Below are 20420 nucleotides of genomic sequence, written 5' to 3'. Positions count from 1 at the left end.
GCTATTACTTTAATCTCTTTGGAGATATTTCTCCCCTTATGCACAGGATCTTATCAATTACTAAATCTGGAGTTAGGAATGATATGTATTTCTGCGAAGCTTCTGTGTCTCCTTGAGAACTCACTTCCTATTACATGTTTTACATTGCATGGGATTTCTGACACCTGGCTGGTAGTAACTCCCCACTCCCACATTGGGTAAAATGCCTATCACAACCAGAAGAAAGAAACTCTTAACAATGCTGAAAAAAAAAATGTATTGTGAGGTTTTGGCAAGAATTCCTACTAACTAGAAGTTTTAGGTAGTCTAATTAAATGAGAAATGTTAGCCCTGTGCCCATTGTTTTATATCATAAAAGATCCCATGTTTTATATCATAAAACAATGGACACATGTCATAAAGCAATGTCATCTCACTGTAAGAATGTAAGGGAAGAATGTCAGGGAATACTCTCCCTGCCCCTTTCTGCCCACGAACACAGACACTGAGGCTGTCCTCATGGAAAGCTCCACTGTATGGGCACTGGTTGCTGCCAGGGTGCTGTCTTTGGGTCCTTTCCCCTCCCACCTCCACATCACCACCCCCCACACACTGTAGCACAGACGGAGGAGCCTGGGTGCAATGGAAATGTATGCAGAAGGAATCCTTCTGTGGGAGTGGAAGATCCCATGTTGGTCCATCAAAGCCACGCTGCATAAGTGCCACTGACCCACTAAGAACTGGGCAGGAAGCTGAGCCCTACAACTGTCCTCAGGCTGCAGGTCTGAAGAGGCATTTCAGTCAACACGCCAGTGGCCAGCAAGCAGGGCCCAAGGCTAATCTGTGCATTGGCCCGGCTGATAAGTATCAGATTCAGACAGCCCTCTCCTCATGGCAGAGTGAGTAAATAATAGAGAAAATGTAGATGCTGTAAGATACCACAGAACAAAGTTACACCAACAACTCACCAGAAGAAGCAGCCACTGAATACTAGATCCAGAAATAGGAAAGAAACTTTAGATACTTGAAAATTGTTCTTGATAAGAGGCAGAAGACGGGGGCCTCAGTAAAATAGAATGAAAGGGCATGAAGGGAGAACAGGATGTGAGACTTGGCTTGCAGGAGGAGAGGAAAACGGAGCTTCATGAGACAGGCAAGGACTGCAAGGAAGGGAAAGAGACAAGAGCGCAATCTGAACTGAACTGAGAAGAATCTGTGTGGCGCAGACATCAAAACCAAGCTATGAAATTACACTGGAAAGACCCCCTCCAGAATGTGGAGAAGAGGAAGAGTATAATTATAAAATAGACGTCATACAAAGAACACAGATAGCAGAGATCACACTTACCCAAGGAAGAGATCAGAAAAATTAGATCAGAAGCAGTGACAGACAAAGCTACCATAGACAAGAATTCTATAAAGCTGAAAAAGTGCCCAAAACGACACATCAAAAGTTCTCACTGGGCCGGGCGCGGTGGCTCAAGCCTGTAATCCCAGCACTTTGGGAGGCCGAGACGGGCGGATCACGAGGTCAGGAGATCGAGACCATCCTGGCTAACATGGTGAAACCCCGTCTCTACTAACATACACAAAAAACTAGCCGGGCGAGGTGGCGGGCGCCTGTAGTCCCAGCTACTCGGGAGGCTGAGGCAGGAGAATGGCGTGAACCGGGAGGCGGAGCTTGCAGTGAGCTGAGATCCGGCCACTGCACTCCAGCCTGGGCAACAGAGCAAGACTCCGTCTCAAAAAAAAAAAAAAAAAAAGTTCTCACTGTTTCCTAAGAAAAATAATTAAATGACACCTATTCTATAGACACATCCTGACAACATCCATATGATTAAAAAATGAAAAGTCCTCAAGCATAAGGCAGAAAATGAGGGTTATCAACAAAGGAATAGGGTCAGGTTGGCCCTAGACTTTTACACTATGATAATAAATGCCCAAATCTATTGCAACAATGTTGGCAAAGCAATGAAGGGAAAAGACTTTGGTCCAATAATTTATTTAACTAGGTAAGTTGTTTTTCTTGTGTGGAAAAAAAAGAAGATATGTCCCTTAGTACACAAAGTTTCAGATCAACAGATCACTCCTATTTTAGCCTCTTGAGGACAGAATCAAAATTAGGAGTTCAGGAAGGATTCACTGTAGTTTTTCTGTTTTTTAAAGAAAAAAAGTGAGCAGTAAAAACAAGCTAAACTAAAAATCCCATCTAAAAAGTTGTAGGTAGAGACAGAGTTGAATAAAAATGTCAACTTTTTTTGAAACAGAAAATTATACTTGAAAGATTAAACATAATAATCTTATAAAAAGAACACTTTAATAATTCAGTGTATTAACAGAGGTTGGGTGGGGGAGAATAAACATGAGGGAAATAAAAAGGTATTAAATTATTAGCCTTCCACAGCCTTAAAGCTACCATTAGTTGATATTAAAAGAGCATATCTTGCCAAATCCCTGGAGAAGACAAAAGCAAACACCACATGGTCTAAATAGCCAAACTAGACATCAAGGAAAACAGCAAAAAGATATGTTGGTAGCAGTAAAATTAAACGTAAAATTTTTAAAACCCTGTTATAAAACAAGGTCCTTCAGCTACATTATTGATTATGCCTAGCTAAATTAAAGACTTGCACCTCAAATCGAAAACACTGAAATAGTTGAGAGAAATACAAACAAAGGGAAAGCAGGAGGAATATTAAGTTCAGACAAAGTAAAATTAAATGCAAAAGGCATCTAATGACATTAAAAGGATAACTTTATGTTAAGGTTAAATCTACAATGAAGGTATGATATATAAATTTCTGTGTAACAGATAATGTAACATCAAAATAATGGCCAAGAAACTTATTTATAAGCAAGCGGAATTTTATAGAAATAGAATTTAGTGGAAAATTAGCAACTCAGGCTTTAACAGAGGAAAATTACACAAGAATTTTGAATACTTATACAACACTATGTGTTGTTTTATATCATATCTTGTTTTAAGATTAGGAGTATTAACCTTCACAATTAAAAATGCACCCATGGAAAAAGATTATTTAACCAAAACAGCAGAGGCTGTACGTGTCATATTTGTAGTGCTCAATGTAAAAACCTTAATGTGAATAAGCAAAGTTTAAACCACCCTCTCCCCTGCCAAAAAGAAATGCTGTAAATTTTGAAATTACTTCTAAAAAAATTGTGGGTAAAAGAGGAAATCAAATATACACTTTGACCTACTCATACTGATTCTAGAATTTAATCTTAGGCAATTGCCAAATATGTGGACAATCATACATGTGAAAGAATGCTCATTGCCAAATTATTTATGTTGTTTAAAAAATTAGGAAAAAATTAAATGTTCAAAAACAAATATTAAAAATATTTGATGTCAGCATCAAATGAAACAGCATTAAAAGCTCACATATAGCCGGGCATTGTGGCATGTGCCTGTAGTCCCAGCTACTCAGGAGGCGGAGGCAGGAGAATTGCTTGAGCCCGGGAGGCGGTGTTTGCAGTAAGCCGAGATTGCACCACTGGACTCCAGCCTGGGCAACAGAGCAAGGCTCCCATAATTTTTTATGGTTATAAGGAACTCCCTTAAAATATTAATAGTCTTTTTCTCTCAGTGGTAATATTATAAATAAAAAGTTTCTGCTTAAACCTTGTAACCTCTATGAATACTATTCCTTTATTAAGAAATGACTGTTTTTAAAGCTAAATGTGTCCTAGGTACTTTCAGCAATTTCTATCACATTCACTCAACTCAATGAACCAACATATTTTTTACTACAAAAGTTTCCCTTTCAGTGAGCCCTGGCTCCCTAGGCTTTACTGGTCGCCAGCTCTGCATAAGTGACTCAGGACTAGCTTTGTGAGAGCTGCTGTAGGGGCTACACAGGAGTCACCATGTGATTAGGGCCCTAAAATAACTTTGTTTCTTTTAATAGTTAAAACCCAAGGAGACTGTACATAATCCAATTTTAAATGGATATGAAAGTGATAGGCAGGAGTTTGGGCCACAGTGGTCAGGGAAGACCTCCAATGAGGAAGTAAAATACCAGGATCTATGCAGAGGAGTGGGAGAAACTGAGAGGAAGGAGATGATCACAGGCAAAAATGGCAAAGGCAGGAAATCACCTGCAGTGGGAGGAAAGGGCAACAGAACCGGTGGGGTCTGACTGTAAACTGAGGCTGAAGGGGGCCTAGGGGTCTAATGAGCAGGTCACGGACGAGGGAACCAAATGCCCATGGGAAGAGCTCAGACTCAGCCCAGTAGACAAGAGAGGTCCTTAAGTTTATGTGGGCTGATGAAAGTGGTGTTTTACAAAGATTACTGTGGTAAAAGTACTGTGGGATCATAAATTGTAGATGAACATATCTGGAAAGGAAGAAACTAGCACAGCTCCCTCCCAGCATTCTAGAAGACAGTGATGAGAATCTCCCAGAGTGGCAACAGTGAGAAGGGAAAGAAAAGAGTGACTGAGCGACATTGACAGGAGGGACAAGAGGGCAGTGGAATCAAAGCAGCCAGGGTTGAAGCTTGTGATGCCAGGAACACGAGCCCAAGGATGGCCTGCTGGGCGTGGACTTTGAGGTCAGTTTTAGACACGGTGGGTTTCGGAGACGATGAAATCTCTGAGTGATGATTCCCACACAAGGTCTCCCTACGAGCCCCTGTGCCTGCCACAGTCTTAGTTTATACCTGTAGTTTTTACCATAATTCTCAAAAATGGCCATAAATTACACAGGTACTCAGCCTCTGGGCAACTGAATATGGAAATACAAAGTGAGGAAAGAAGATATTAATATAGGAGTAATAGGTCTAAATATGATATTTTAGAATATAAGATTGGATGACTATACTTAGAAACAATCAAGGAAAAACGAAAAAGTGCCCAAGAACTAAGTTCTGAGTGTACCCAGTATTAGGGAAAAGGAGACAACCCAGGTGGTAAAAGAGAAGAGTAGTGTGCCACGGAAAAGAAGGAAACATCCCTGAAAGGAGAGATGTCGCCCTGGAAACAAGAGACCAGTAAGTCTGAACAATCAGGAAAGACTCAGACTTGACTAGAAAGTGACTCTCACTTTCCATCAAAAGCAGAACTTCTGTTAAGCAATATGCATAGAGGTCAAATGTAGATGGTTAATGAAGAAATGGCAGGGACAGGCTTAAAAGCAGTGGGTGGAGATTATCCAACTTGAGGAGTCTGTCTTTTTTTTTTTTTTTTTTTTTTTTTTTTTTGTTTTGTTTTTTTTATTATACTTTAAGTTCTAGGGTACATGTGCATGACGTTTATATCATGTATAACTCCCCAATGCAATCCCTCCCTCCGCCCCCCTCCCCATGATAGGCCCCAGTGTGTGATGTTCCCCTTCCCGAGTCCAAGTGATCTCATTGTTCAGTTCCCACCTATGAGTGAGAACATGCGGTGTTTGGTTTTCTCTTCTTGTGATAGTTTGCTAAGAATGATGGTTTCCAGCTGCATCCATGTCCCTACAAAGGACGCAAACTCATCCTTTTTGATGGCTGCATAGTATTCCATGGTGTATATGTGCCACATTTTCTTAATCCAGTCTGTCACAGATGGACATTTGGGTTGATTCCAAGTCTTTGCTATTGTGAATAGTGCCGCAATAAACATACGTGTGCATGTGTCTTTGTAGTAGAGTAATTTATAATCCTTTGGGTATATACCCAGTAGTGGGATGGCTGGGTCATATGGTACATCTAGTTCTAGATCCTTGAGGAATCGCCATACTGTTTTCCATAATGGTTGAACTAGTTTACAATCCCACCAACAGTGTAAAAGTGTTCCTATTTCTCCACATCCTCTCCAACACCTGTTGTTTCCTGACTTCTTAATGATTGCCATTCTAACTGGTGTGAGATGGTATCTCATTGTGGTTTTGATTTGCATTTCTCTGATGGCCAGTGATGATGAGCATTTTTTCATGTGTCTGTTGGCTGTATGGATGTCTTCTTTTGAGAAATGTCTGTTCATATCCTTTCCCCACTTTTTGATGGGGTTGTTTGCTTTTTTCTTGTATATTTGTTTGAGTTCTTGGTAGATTCTGGATATTAGCCCTTTGTCAGATGAGTAGGTTGCAAAAATTTTTTCCCATTCTGTAGGTTGCCTGTTCACTCTGATGGTAGTTTCTTTGGCTGTGCAAAAGCTCTTTAGTTTAATTAGATCCCATGTGTCAATTTTTGCTTTTGCTGCCGTTGCTTTTGGTGTTTTAGACATGAAGTCCTTGCCCATGCCTATGTCCTGAATGGTACTACCTAGATTTTCTTCTAGGGTTTTTATGGTATTAGGTCTAACATTTAAGTCTCTAATCCATCTTGAATGAATTTTCGTATAAGGGGTAAGGAAAGGATCCAGTTTCAGCTTTCTACTTATGGCTAGCCAATTTTCCCAGCACCATTTATTAAATAGGGAATCCTTTCCCCATTTCTTGTTTCTCTCAGGTTTGTCAAAGATCAGATGGCTGTAGATGTGTGGTATTATTTCTGAGGACTCTGTTCTGTTCCATTGGTCTATATCTCTGTTGTGGTACCAGTACCATGCTGTTTTGGTTACTGTAGCCTTGTAGTATAGTTTGAAGTCAGGTAGCGTGACGCCTCCAGCTTTGTCCTTTTGACTTAGGATTGTCTTGGCAATGCGGGCTCTTTTTTGGTTCCATATGAACTTTAAAGCCGTTTTTTCCAATTCTGTGAAGAAAGTCATTGGTAGCTTGATGGGGATGGCATTGAATCTATAAATCACCTTGGGCAGTATGGCCATTTTCACGATATTGATTCTTCCTATCCATGAGCATGGTATGTTCTTCCATTTGTTTGTGTCCTCTTTGATTTCACTGAGCAGTGCTTTGTAGTTCTCCTTGAAGAGGTCCTTTACAGCTGAATTCTACCAGAGGTACAAGAGGAGTCTGTCTTAAAACAGGGGAGGGAAAGGTCTTGGGTATGGCCAGGGATGCATCGAAGGGCTCAAGTCCCCAAGTCCACCCACAAGGGTGGAACAACAACCTCAACCTAGGAAACACATGCTCATCACATGAATGAACTGACCGCTGAAGTGTGGGCAGGCCAGAAAAAACCTATAAATGATACTTGGAGCAAATCTCTAAAAACGTAGGAAATTAAACCACATCTGAGCAGCCTGATGCTACTTCAGATCCAGGAAAAGAAACACATCAAGTTTTCAAGGAAAGCAAAATTCAAACATGCAATAAAGACAGCATAATCAAAGACAGGGTCAACTGTGAGAAGAAAATTCGATCTGCCTCCAATGCCATATGCGGATTGTATTTTCATCAGATGTCCAGCTGTAGATAAATTTTTAGTTCAATCATTTTCAACAAATTTAATGAGGAACTTCAGATGTAAACTTCCCCTGCTCCTCTCTTCCCTTTGTGCTCCCACCCCACCTCCCAAATATTCCCACAATTCTGGCAATCAACAAATACCTTGAAATCTATTCCGCCTGCCTGCACCTCACTACTTTTTCTCTGAATTATTCTTTCATTCATCAAGTATTTACTAAGCCCCTAGTATGTTCTAGCCACTCTGCATATAGCAGAGAACAAATTCAACGGACAAAAATCTAGCCCCCATATGCAAACTGGATAGTAAGTTAGATAGTGGTAAATATTCTAATGGGGAAAATGCCAGGAGGAGGGAAGGATGAGCAAGGCACTGGGTGATCAGGAAAGGTTGCCTGAGAAGCTGTCGTCTGAGTGATCCATGTGGGTATCTGAGGAAAGAGGGTTGCAGTCAGAAGGAACAGCCAGAGAAGGCCCTAAGGCAGGAGCATGACTGCCATGTTCGAAAAACAGCAAAGATGCCAGTGTGACTAGAGCAGAGGGAGTAAGGGAGGGAGAGGACAGATCGCATGGGAACATGTTGTCATTGCAAGGACTTAAGGACTTCAGTCTATACTTGGGGTATAGGAAGCCATTGGGAGATTTTTTGAATGCAGTGATATATGCCTTAGCAAGCTCACTCTGGCTAATGCTTTGAGAACAGACTTTAGGGGTAAAAGCACAAGGAAGCCAGTTGGAATGCTGTAGAAATGGTAGCTTTAGAGCAAGAATATTAGTGGTAGTGGTGACAAGTGCCTGGGTTTTATATGTTTTCTGAAAATAGAGCCAAGAGGATTGTTGATGGATTGGATGTAGGATGTGAGAACATGGGAGGTATAAAGCTGTACTCCAAAAGTTTTGGCATGAACACATGGTTGGAATGATCAAGTTGCCATTAAAAGTTGAGAGCATCAGCTTTCAGGTGAGCACAGAAGGAGGAGATTGTAACATCTGAGACGCTCTTTAGACATTCAGGTGGAGACATAAAGCAGTGAGGCATACAAATTTGGGGTTAAGACAGGTTATCAGTTATGGACAAAACATACTGACTCTAACTAGTATCAGTCATTGCTTGGTAAACGGTTCAGTCATATGTGTCACACTAAAAAGGTTTATGTAAATGTATTGAGCAATGAGCCTCTTCTCAAGGTTACTGTCAGGAGATGAAATGCAAAGACAGCACACATAGACCTGAGAACTTACTGGAACACTGCAGTGACTCTCTCCCCAGGAGTGTTTTATCACAAACCAAGCACTGCAGAACCCCAGAGAATGTTCCTGGGGCAAACTGATGTCGATTCAGCTTCTCTTTATCTTTGGCATCCTTGCTTTTTGTCTTCAGATGCAGCAGCAGCAGCAGCAGGAAAGTGGGGAAAAATGAGAAAAGGAAAACACTGTGAGCCAATCTTCTTACAGAAATCATCTGAGCAAGGTCTCTACATTTTCCTTCAGAATATAAGGACTGCACACAGAGGGACACCATAACACCTAAATGTGACATTCTGGGCTTTAGCAATATTCCATAAGAAATATGTGTAAATAAAATATAAAGTAAGTGATTTTAAAGAGAAAGTAGAAATTATACTAACTGCTGAGAAACTAAAACATCTATATTTTATAGACAGTATGTGAATAAGTTTAATTACCTTTGATTTATTCCGAGGGCTAGTCATCCTATTCATGAGGAAACTGAAAGTTCGACTCACTTTATATTTTTCAGACTCTGATTTGGCAGGTATGATGTATTTATCCCATTCTTCTTCCTGAATTCTACAAAAACAGAATCTGTTATCATGGCTTATAAGACTTAAAGAGGAAGAACAGCATATACGTGTGTGTGTGTGTACACATATATGTATGTGTATATATATTTTTTCGGTTTTAGTGGTTGTTCTGAAGAGAAAATTTATTAAAAATACACTTATAGCATAAGTGAACAGACACGTGATTAGAGCAACAATCTCACAATGTCAACAATTACAGAACATAGGTGGTGGAAGTGGGTATACAGTATATAATTCTCTCAACTTTTCTGTGTACTTGAAAATTTTCATAATATAATATTGAGGAAATAAACCTTAGACTTATAATTTTACTCTGAAAACACTCATCTTCCTGTTTACTATACTAGTAAGAATTCCCTAGAGCACAGACAAGCCAAATAACCAACAATATGCAACTGGATTTTATTTATTTTTGGAACACAGAGATAATACTCAGTAGACACATGTTTCCTTTGTTGATACAGCCTGAGAAACAGACTGCCTGCCACTCTGTGCAGCCTCTCCCACTCAGCACAATCTGAGACTCTCCAGGTTGTGGAGGAGAGAGGCTATAGATACTCCATAAAACAAGAAGCAAGATAGAGGTAACTGTACCCACCCATGAATACCCTGAACACCACTTATTTTCTTCTAATCCACAATACAATTATTCCCTAGAAAAAAACATATCCAGACTATGAAAGTTACAATTCTCCCTAGAGCTTCCTCTGATAATCTTATATTTCTATTATTACTGAGGAAAGAATAAATTAAAAATCAACCTAAATATCATGTCAAACCAAGTAACACTTCCGTAGATGATTTCCATAGTGATTACTTCCACCACCTATGTTCTGTAATTGTTGACATTGTGAGATTGTTGCTCTAATCACATGTCTGTTCACTTATTCTATTTCCTAACTAAAGTCTCTCCTACCCCCTAAAATTCTCACTTTTCCGTACTGATAACTAACATATTTATCTCTGGGAAGTATTTAAAAGCAATCAAATTACTGATATACACCAAAATATATATTATTATATTTTGTGAAAATATTGCTTTCAATAACAACTTTCTAGGACTTTGATTTTTCTTATCTAATTAATGACAGGCTTAGACTAAATTATTTCCAAGACCCCTTCCACACTTTAATATGGTACATATTATAATAAAACTTTAAGTTATTTAAGCTCTACATTAGGTTTTAGAGTTCAAACCTATTAATGCATTTAGAAAAAAAAAAAAATACATGGCTTAAGAGCTGCCTCTTGACCACATAGATCTAAAGGTACAGTCAGAACAGTGTTATGTCCTGTTACTCAAAGTCTACACAGTAAATGAAATTGGATTTGCTGCTTAGAGAAAACATTTTAAAAGGCAGAAGAAAAAGGAAGTGAATAGAATTAAATATACTCTATGCCAAAAGACTAGTGAAAGAATCTCAGACCCTCTTAATTTCCTTTCTACTTCCATGCTACCTCTAGTCATTTTTACCTAGCATATCTGACTGGTTAATAGAATCCAAAATTTTCCATAACCTCTGGTGTCTTACACATCCTAATTTGCAAAATTTGTGCCATAATATTCAAAAGGCTCACTTTCAGAACTGCAGGAAAAATACATTTGAGAGTTTGAAGAGAGTCCTCTCTTGGAAGGCCTTTTGTGACCCCACAAAATGCTATCCAATGTGTAAGAGAAGAGAAGAGTGATGAGGAGACCTAATGTCATAATTAAAAAATGATTAGGTCATTGCGGATTTTGAGGTCAAGAAACCCCTTTTCTATTTCCCAGCAAGAACACAACTAAACCATTGCAAATAAAAGAAAATTAATTCTTGGTTACCCAACTCTACTCTCAACTCCCCTGCTACAGAAGACTATATCAAAAACGACAGTTTCCACATTGGTTAAAAACTTATAAATGCACAATTTACCATATCCTTTATACTTCTACAACATGACATTTTAACTTTTTTTTTGAGATGGAGTTTTGCTCTTGTTGCCTAGGCTGGAGTGCAATGGCATGATCTTGGCTCACTGCAACCTCAGGCTCCCAGGTTCAAGTGATTCTCCTGCCTCAGCCTCCTGAGTAGCTGGAATTACAGGCACCCACCACCACGCCCGGCTGATTTTTGTATTTTTAATAGAGATTGGGTTTCGCCATGTTGGCCAGGGTGGTCTGGAACTCCTGACCTCAGGTGATCTGCCTACCCTGGCCTCCCAAAATGCTGAGATTACAAACGTGAGCCACCGACTCTGGCCAACACTTCAACTTTTAAAGCTGAGGTTGATAAGACCTGAGAGATAACAATGTAAACACAAAAATGCTGAAACATTAAATATAAAAACTTAAACCATCACCCAACTTGGCAGAAATGTGAATATCATAGTCATAATCCAGCATCAGATTATGAAGATGGGTAATACAGTATAACCTCTGGGCAAATGTAGAGGGTTAGTTGCTTCATTTCAGATCTAATTTAACTATGTGATATTTACCTATATTAAAATCAAGCACTTTAGAAAATAACTGAGAAGAGAAAACCCTCAAATAATTTCATAATAGAATTTAAATAGCTTTTATATTTGTAAGAATCTGGAAAGATTAAGTTCTTTTTAACATCCCAGAACAAGAATGTCTAATCTCTATTATTAGTTTGTTGACCGATAGCATCACTCACAATAAAGTTTTACAAACCTTCTTCAGAGCCTCTAATGGTATTGCCTTTTCCATAGGTAAATAGACATTTAAAATATATTAAGAATACATATTCTTAATATTTTAACCCTTAATCTATTTAAAGAATTGGCATCTAAAGTGTTTTTTTCTTGTTATTGTTTTTGGGGTTTCTGTTTTTGTTTTTGTTTTTTTGAGATGGCTGTGTCACCCAGGCTAGGGTGCCACAGCGCGATCTTGGCTCATTGCAACCTCCGCCCTCTAGGTTCAAGCTATTCTCTTGCCTCAGCCTCCTGAGTAGCTGGGATTACAAGCACCCACCACCACATCTGGCTAATTTTGGTATTTTTTAGTAGAGACACGGTTTCCTCATGTTGACCAAGCTGGTCTCAAACTCCTGACCTTAGATGATCCGCCCACCTAGGCCTCCCAAAGTGCTGGGATTACAGGCATGAGCCACTGCACCCGGCCTAAAGGGATGAAAGAAGTTCCTGCTGTGCAGATTGAAAACTGACACAGTGGAACTTTTGTTAACACTCAGATCCTCAGATTTGAAGAAAGAGGAGGAAAAGGAGGAAACATATATAATAGATTTAAGACAGATGGTGGTAGTAAAATAATCAAGTCATGCCATATAATCCTTAAGAAATTAGAATAGATAGAGTGCTGAAATGAGCCTGCAAGGTATAGAGTGAGCTCATTTTTTACATGGATGTCTCCTTTTCTAGAAACTAAGTGATTCATACAAATAAAAGAATATCAAAGAAGGCACCATCTTAGGTAAATACCTACAACATGACCAAAGCAAAGCATTAGGTGTGGCTTGGGATCTTATTGGCATATCCAACAAGATAAGATAGCAGGAATAGAGTGGGTGAGATGAAAGATCTACTTTACTAGATACACCAAGGAATATGACTGAGAGAGTAAGATGCTTTCAGGATGTGGACCAAGAAAGATTAAAGAATAGAAAGAAATAGAAAACAAAAACAGGAGTGACAAAGAACAAATAATCAGATAAAAAGAAACTTCATACGCATGCCATCGAAGTTAAAATATTTTATAGGCTACTATGTAGCCAAGTATAACATTGGCTCCTTTGGTCTTAAATCTCTCTCTTAATGAAAAATAAATATTTTTTATATTTTTAATTTAAAAATATCTTGATAACAATCCATTACTTCTCCAGTTGTTAAAAAGATAACAGGGAGAAGACTGCTAATCAAAATGATGACCAAGATGAAGATCAAATTCCAGAATGAGGAAGTAAATTGCTTAAATGAGGTAATAAATGTAAGCTGCTTAAAACAGTACAAGGCACATACAAATGTTCAATAACTGTCAGTAATTACTGCTTTTGCTATCATCATCCTCACTGCCATTGTCATGAAGTCATCTTCATCATCATCCTATCTTTCAAGGGCATTCTTAACCTTCCTCTGTTTGTATCATTTGAAAGTTTCTATTCTGGTTTCAAAAAAAATAGAAATGAACCAAAGGAGGCATTTTCTCATTAATACTTTGATTCCAAGATTTAAAACAAAACACCCCATCTTGATCCATATACTAAAACATTTCAAAGTTTTAGCACTAATCTCAAACAAAATTAAACCATTTCACTCTTTTCAGATGGTCTCTTAAAGTCAAACATGTGTGCCATTCTGGCACTTGTTTTGCATATAACCCTGGAACTATTTCACAGTGTGACTCATGGGCAGTTAGTTATTCAACACCAACAAAAACCAACCATCATGCTTGCACACTAGTCTGCTTCCCAAGCTATACTACAACAACAGTTTTACCTTCTAGGACAAAGAGAAGCTTAGGTTAAATCTGCCTCTCAACCAGGAAACTGATCATGCTTACAAGTCTTCTGCATTGCTTATTCTTTGTTTCCAGCTGAAGGGCTACTAGGCAAAAATCCATAGAGAGACAGTAGGGATATTTAGGCACTTTCTATAATTGACCACCCAGGGTTCTATTACTAAAGTAAGTCCCCTAGTCACGGTGGAACAGAGCTAGAGAAGACATGTTGCTTTTCTAAAACAGGTGGTCCTCACACTGCTCCCCTTGAAGGTGTTTGGCTTTGAAGATACCCAAACAGAACATGCTGTCCCCAGTCCTGAGGCCTGCACAGCCAAGGACTGAATGGAGAGGGCTGGCAGATCCATCCTGATACAGACCCCAGAGGAAGCAAAGGGTCTTAGGTAGGCTTGTTACATGGAAACCTCTCAAGAACTAGTGAACAGATAGCAAAAATGATGTGCGGACATTTCCAAAGGAGGATCATGCAGTTCTTCAGGAAAACTGGAAAAGTTAAAGTACCTTTTTTCTCTTGGTGGCTCCGGTAAGCTGTAAGCTCTTTGCTCTACAAGACACAACAATAAAATGAAAACTAAGGCAGACAAACTGGCAGTCATATGTTAGTCTGAAATGCATACTCAACCATATTGTATCATTATACACAATACCAGCTAGAAAATAATGAGAAAATGAGTAATCTTATATAAGTAAGGCATTGCTCTGGGTTTTTTTTTTTTATCACTTCCTGTAATTTAAAGAGGGTAGGGAGAAATATGCCAACATGTAATGACTTTATGAACTAAGTTAGCATCAGCAAGGGACAGCAAACATTTTCAGAAGTGCAGAAAATTGTTCTATCTTTTTGGATACTTTTCACTAGAGTCATCCGTATTCTTCATAACACTAATCCCCTAACATACGGAACCAATAAATAACCGCTTTTAAATAAAGCTCAAATGAAGTCTTGAAGGACAGCACAAGAAGAGTTAATTTTCATATAGCTGCAGTGTCCTTACAAAATCCTAGCAGCAGCAAGTTCAGAGATGTCCTCTGTGGCTCATGGGAAAGGGAGGACCGCTTTTTCCATTGGACTTGTAGAGGGAGGCAGAAGGGGAGGCTCATGCAAGCAGCTTGGAGCCATCTTGTTTCCAGAGTTGAAGTACTTACTACAGGGGTGGAGGAGAGACACTGATTTAGACAGTGAGAGAGCCTGAAGGAGGGGGCGGCCACTGTGGAGCACACCATCTACAGAGCAGGGACAAATCCTTCACTCTCACAATCCACAACAGTGAAGAGGCAAAACTAGGTTGCAAAGGGAAATGACACATAAGGAGGAAAACAAATACATATCCCCTGAAATGGGTAATATCAAATGTTGCACCTAAAACTATCTTGTATATAATAGGAAATCTACTTTGAAGAATTTGAAGGCTTTATTTTATGAGCCATTATCAAGTGTTCCTCAAATTAAGTCATAAGCAGAAATCACTATTCTTATGGTAAATAGGCTGAGGTACCAAGAGAATAAGCCACCAACTGTTCAAAATCCAATCAAATTCCATCCATCAGCTCACAACGTTTTCAAAAGTACGTTTATGTCATTCCTCAAATTCTTAAATGCAGAACACCTTTGTCCCCCTTGGTGAGACTGTAGTTATCATTTTAATATTGGCGATGTTCCTATCTACCTAAATCTACAATAGACCAAAGGGAATTATAAAACTAGATTGTTTTACAAACATCAAAAATAAAGTTGCCATCGTCGTACTCTTGGCTCAAAAAAAAAAAAGAGACACATGAGAAATTACAGTAAGTAACTCTTTGGAAGAGACAAGGAAGACAGAACATCACAAATAATAATAAAAAGGACAGAAAGCATCCTAGATTTGTATATCTGCATTACAGCTCTTGTATGGAGCTTCCCGCTGGGACATAAGGAGACTTGGACTCTGTTCAAATAGACCTGAAATTTTTTAGGACTATTCAAAACTCATCAAGAAAGGATTTATAGCAACACAAACATCAATTTACTTTTCATAGTCCTATGGTATTGACTGACCTAAAAGGTATCAGTCCAAATGTTTGCAGCCATATAAGTCTATCCATTGGAATCTTCATATATTTAGTGAGTAGCCTCAACCTAAATTGCCTGGTTCTGTTACCTTCTGGATAGTATCAAACTTCATTCAAGTGGCCTTGTCTTTAAATATATTGTCTAAAGATAAGGTTTTGTTTACTGAAAACCAAAGCAGTTGATAATCAGCTTTTTATTCGTTCTAACTCAAATGCAAAGGTTTCAGGCTTGCATAAGGTAAAGATATCCTTCCTTGATCATTAGAGAATAAGTAAATTAGGGCTATTTTCCCTTGTGAACAATCAGTTTCCTCTTAATTGTGTGGTCAATAATTTCAAACTCTCGAGATATCTGACTTCATAGATCAAGGACCACAGATCTAAAGGCAAAGCCATAATTTGAAGCACAGAAAACTTAAACATGTTTTCCAAATAATAACAATGTGAAGTTAATTCACCAGCTGGGACTATCAGTGAAAAGGTGCCAAGCTGCTATTAAAAATATACCAACCTAAACTAAGGCTGGGGAGACCCAGAGACCTAGAAAGAATCCATAAAACAAAAAACAAAAATCCAGAACAAATTCAATCCATCTTTATCCTGTCCTCTCAAGGGAGTTGTATCCTTTCTTTCTCTTGTAACTTTTCCTCTTCTCCCATTCCAAAAATAAAAACTGACATGTATTATCAGTCTTGATCTCTTCTCTTCTACCATTACATCCCAGAAAAAGGAAAACAAAAATCATGGTAGCATTTATTTTGTATTTTATCTATCTTTTTTCTCATATTCACTCAACAAATATTTATTGAACATCTAGCATATATGTCATTATTCTAGGACAGTATTTCAAGCACCAAGATTATGTCTTTAGTATTGTTCTGCATGGCATAAAAATGCAAAATAACAATTTAATAAGCAAGAATAAGAAAAAAGAGAGGGAATAAAATAAATCCTATCTTAAATATTTTATCTTGAGAAAATATTTGAGTAGTACTTGAGAGTACTTAAATTCATCTCTTGCTTTCTGAATCTTTTAAGTCCCTTTAAGGATAATAGACAATAAAGATATTCTCTAAGACACTGACAAAAATTTCATTATAATGCTATGTATTATGCATCGGCATGAATACTTTCAAATATGCTTTTTAATATAATTATTACATATTAATTACAGAAAGTATGAAATAATTACATTTCAAAATGGGGGCAGGTGAAAATGGGAGGAGTGACTTAGAGAGGATACAAGGGGAGCTCTAAGTTGTACATAATTTTTCCATTTATAGATCTGAATTCACTTGAAAATTCAAGATGCATGTTTATGATTTGCACTCCTTTTTGTATGTATCCTATATTTCAATTAAAAGTTTATTGCCTAAAAGTTATATTTCTAATTGCTTACATTGCCAACAAAAAAATGTTGAGATATATTTACTCATGTTACAAATATGTTACTTCAACTCTCCAAAGTCCCTTTCTAAAAAAAGAATGAAGAAAATCCATTCTGCAACACTCTGGCTCTGAGGAGTTAGATTATGTTAGCAATGTATATATGAGACAAAAGTAATTTTTATAATTTACTCAAATAAAATCCTCTAAAGCCCTCATAATAATATAACTGGAATCAATTCTAATTTACACTATCCTTGAGGAAAACATTTTATTCAAAGAATAAAGCAGCAGAGAGGTGTGTATGCATTTGAGATTTCAAAAAAATCAAATCTGATCAAAATCAAATTTGGCTGTTATCCAACAAGAAAAGAATTTTGTCAGGCTTAGAAAAACCAGTTACGAAAACAGAACTAAAAATTCTTGTCTGCTGTTCTTGAATATTTTATGTACTAACTGAAAAATCTGTTCTGGAATAGAGTGTTTTCAAAGCCAAATGTCAAAGGATGCTTACCTTCACTTGAATTGCACATTGTTAATTCACGCACCAAACGAGTTTTTCCTAAAGAAATTTTGGGTGACGAGCAAGAGTAAGAACGTGAGCGAATTCCAGAAAGCAATGATTCCTAAAAGAGATTATAATAAAGTTTTTAAAAATTTATACATGAGATCTGAAAATATATGTTCACCACCTCAAATGTTACTAAATTAGCACCTTTGAAAAGAGATTCAACCTGAACATTTCTGATATGATCTCATTATGTGTTTCTGTTTTCCTCTCACAATTTTTAAAATGTTATTGTCATTTTAATACTTTAGCAACCTTTAGTTTGGGGAATAGTTCCTGTTTATACTATAGAATGCAACTATGATATCCTAGCCAACTTGACTAAAAATGAAAACTTAAGACAAATGACTTTTTCTTTGTATATTCAACAATGAGTTTGACTTATTATTTTTACCTGAGGTGTCAGTTATTTTGTTATTTTACTGTAGCCCTCCAACGAAATTCTATATTAACTGAGATTTCTACATTTAAGGATTACTAGAGGATAGTGGAATAGCCACTTGCAATTATAAGAGTTTTTTAGACTTCCAAACCATGATTTAAATTTATAATGTTAGCTGCAACATTTAGGGAAAAATATATCCAGTTAATATACAAATCCTTCCAATCTGAACTCAATTTTTGATGGACCTTCCATGTAGCACTTTCTGAGATGTATGTTTGAATATCACTAATTTATACATCCTTAATATTACTACTTTTAAATGACCTGCCAGTTTTGTTCCTGTTGTCCCAATTACTTATTATTCCTATCATTATATTGGCAACATACATGAAAATGCAAGATGGCAAGATCATTAAGACATAGTTTTCTTATATGTTCCAGAAAATTTAAGTGAATATGCAATAGAACTCCATTGAAGCCATTTATAGCACCCAAATTCTATCCCATAAAGGCCTTAGGATTGATCCTGCCCATGCATTTTTAAGATATCGCTTAAGGTTAAAGCTAAAAGAAAATAATGCAAAACTCTTTACTAAAATCAAATCATCAGAAACTGACCTTCACGAGCACTGGTCTCTTTTGTTCCCTCTAAGGAAAAACACATGTCTACCCTAAGTTCATTAGTTCAGTTAAGGAGCCTGGAGGAAAGTTGAAAAATAGAAGCCTGACCTTGCTTCAAAGGGCCTTGGGCTGTGGCTGCTATCTTATTGGGGAGCACCTACTGGGCCTGGATGTCAAGAAGGCCAACCCAAGTTGTCCTATAACCCTAAACAGTGAGCTGGCCACTAAGAGTCCTCCTCAAAGTCATGTATATGTGGTAACCATTTGTCATGACAATGGAACTTTGAAAATTGTCCAAAACTTTGGCAAAAAGTTATACTGGGTAATATACAGAGGCAAGGCAGATATATTTATGGGACAGATTCTTCCTAAAAATGAGCAACATGAAACTGTTGCAAAGGCCTGGATTATTTTTCATCCAAGTAATGATGAACTTTTCACAATTCCATTCAACATGCAAAACTAAGAATTATCTACATAACAACCATACAAATTTCTCATTATCCAGAAATATCACGTGACCTTCAGATGCAAAAGATGATGGCAGCTCTGCAGGTCTTAGAGTAGAGGGTAGAGGATGCAGGATCTGTGCTTAAAACCCAGAATTGAGTTCTGATTCTATCACCAAGCTGGTGATACAAAGCTGGACAACCTTTCCAGAATCTCATCTACTCAAAAAATAAAATTAAATAAAAGCACTACTTATGTAATAGGTGAGTTACGTGGCAATTATATCTTGTATACATACATAAAATATATTTTGTATATTGTAGAGCATGCTACAAAAATAAGGTTATTATCATAACAACCATATTTTAGAAAGAGAAGTTTTGCCATAGCACACATTGTTTTACAGTAATAAGTAAACTCAAGAAGAAAACAAGTAGAAAATAAATCAAATAGGAAAAAATAATATGTTCAAACACAAAGGGCTTTCTTACATTCAGAGGAATGTATTTAGTTTTTAATAAATAAATAAGTAAATAAATAACAAAAAAACAAGCACACCTAAATGAAACTCCAATGCGAAATGACCAACAAGAGAAAACCTGGCTCCTGTGGAAAAGCTGACAAAATTTGTGATGTTCCGGATTAGTTCAAGCACCCAGAAATGCTCAATAAACATCACTTCTGCCTTGTTAACATCATTTACCTCATCACCAGGACTACACAATAATTTACATGAGCAAAACAAGATTGATCACTAAACTCATTTAATACTATCAGTTTTTCTCCCTTTGCTTAGGAGATAATGGGAGAAATCATTGTATGAAATGATAAAATTTTCCAAGTATGTGAAAGAAAGATGGTATGCACTCATGGTGAATTAATGAAAACGTAAATCATCCATTTTGAGTAAAAATTATAAAAATTAAAACACAGTGGAAAGATTAAAAAGACAGACTCAATCAGATATCACATGGGTCCCAAAAAGTAGTTCATATGTATGAATAAAATATAATATGTCTTTCAGACACAGATGGGTAAATGTAGACAACATATTCTCCACACTTGCAATATACCAAATTTATACCAATAAGAATACCTTCGACTGTAGATTACTTGATAGAGGAAGTGATTCAGCCCTGGAGATATTAAAATCTGGTTCAGTGTTAGTCTCAAAAGAGTCCAATTCATCCCCACTAGGAATCCCAGTTCTTGAGGAGCTCTGAGACCCTGGAGTGTAACAGACGTGCGACGGCTCAGAATGCCCTTCCCCTTCACTGTCGGCATCCAAGGCATCAAGGCTGGAACTAAAGCACAAAGCCAGCAAGTAAGTAAAGAAGCAAGGAAGGACACAGAGCATCACTGGTTTCTACT

General features: G+C 37.5%; 1 protein-coding gene across 4 annotated transcripts in view; it reads right to left on the bottom strand.

Moving 5' to 3' along the window:
* Positions 1 to 20420, bottom strand: part of ARHGEF28 (Rho guanine nucleotide exchange factor 28) — a 333170-nt gene that overhangs the window by 72329 nt on the left and 240421 nt on the right. For all 4 annotated transcript variants that reach the window (XM_033179864.1, XM_033179861.1, XM_033179862.1 and 1 more), the window contains 5 exons: positions 20146 to 20353; positions 17540 to 17651; positions 14089 to 14131; positions 8970 to 9093; positions 8527 to 8659 (listed from right to left, as the gene is read on the bottom strand). In XM_033179864.1, coding sequence (XP_033035755.1) covers positions 8527 to 8659; positions 8970 to 9093; positions 14089 to 14131; positions 17540 to 17651; positions 20146 to 20353 — 620 coding nt within the window. The remainder of the gene's footprint in view (positions 1 to 8526; positions 8660 to 8969; positions 9094 to 14088; positions 14132 to 17539; positions 17652 to 20145; positions 20354 to 20420) is intronic.

Source organism: Trachypithecus francoisi, unplaced genomic scaffold, assembly GCF_009764315.1.
Source record: "Trachypithecus francoisi isolate TF-2019V2 unplaced genomic scaffold, Tfra_2.0 Lachesis_group2, whole genome shotgun sequence".
NCBI lineage: Eukaryota > Metazoa > Chordata > Mammalia > Primates > Cercopithecidae > Trachypithecus > Trachypithecus francoisi.
The sequence above is the reverse complement of the archived record's forward strand: the minus strand, read 5'-3'. Positions and strand labels throughout refer to the sequence as shown.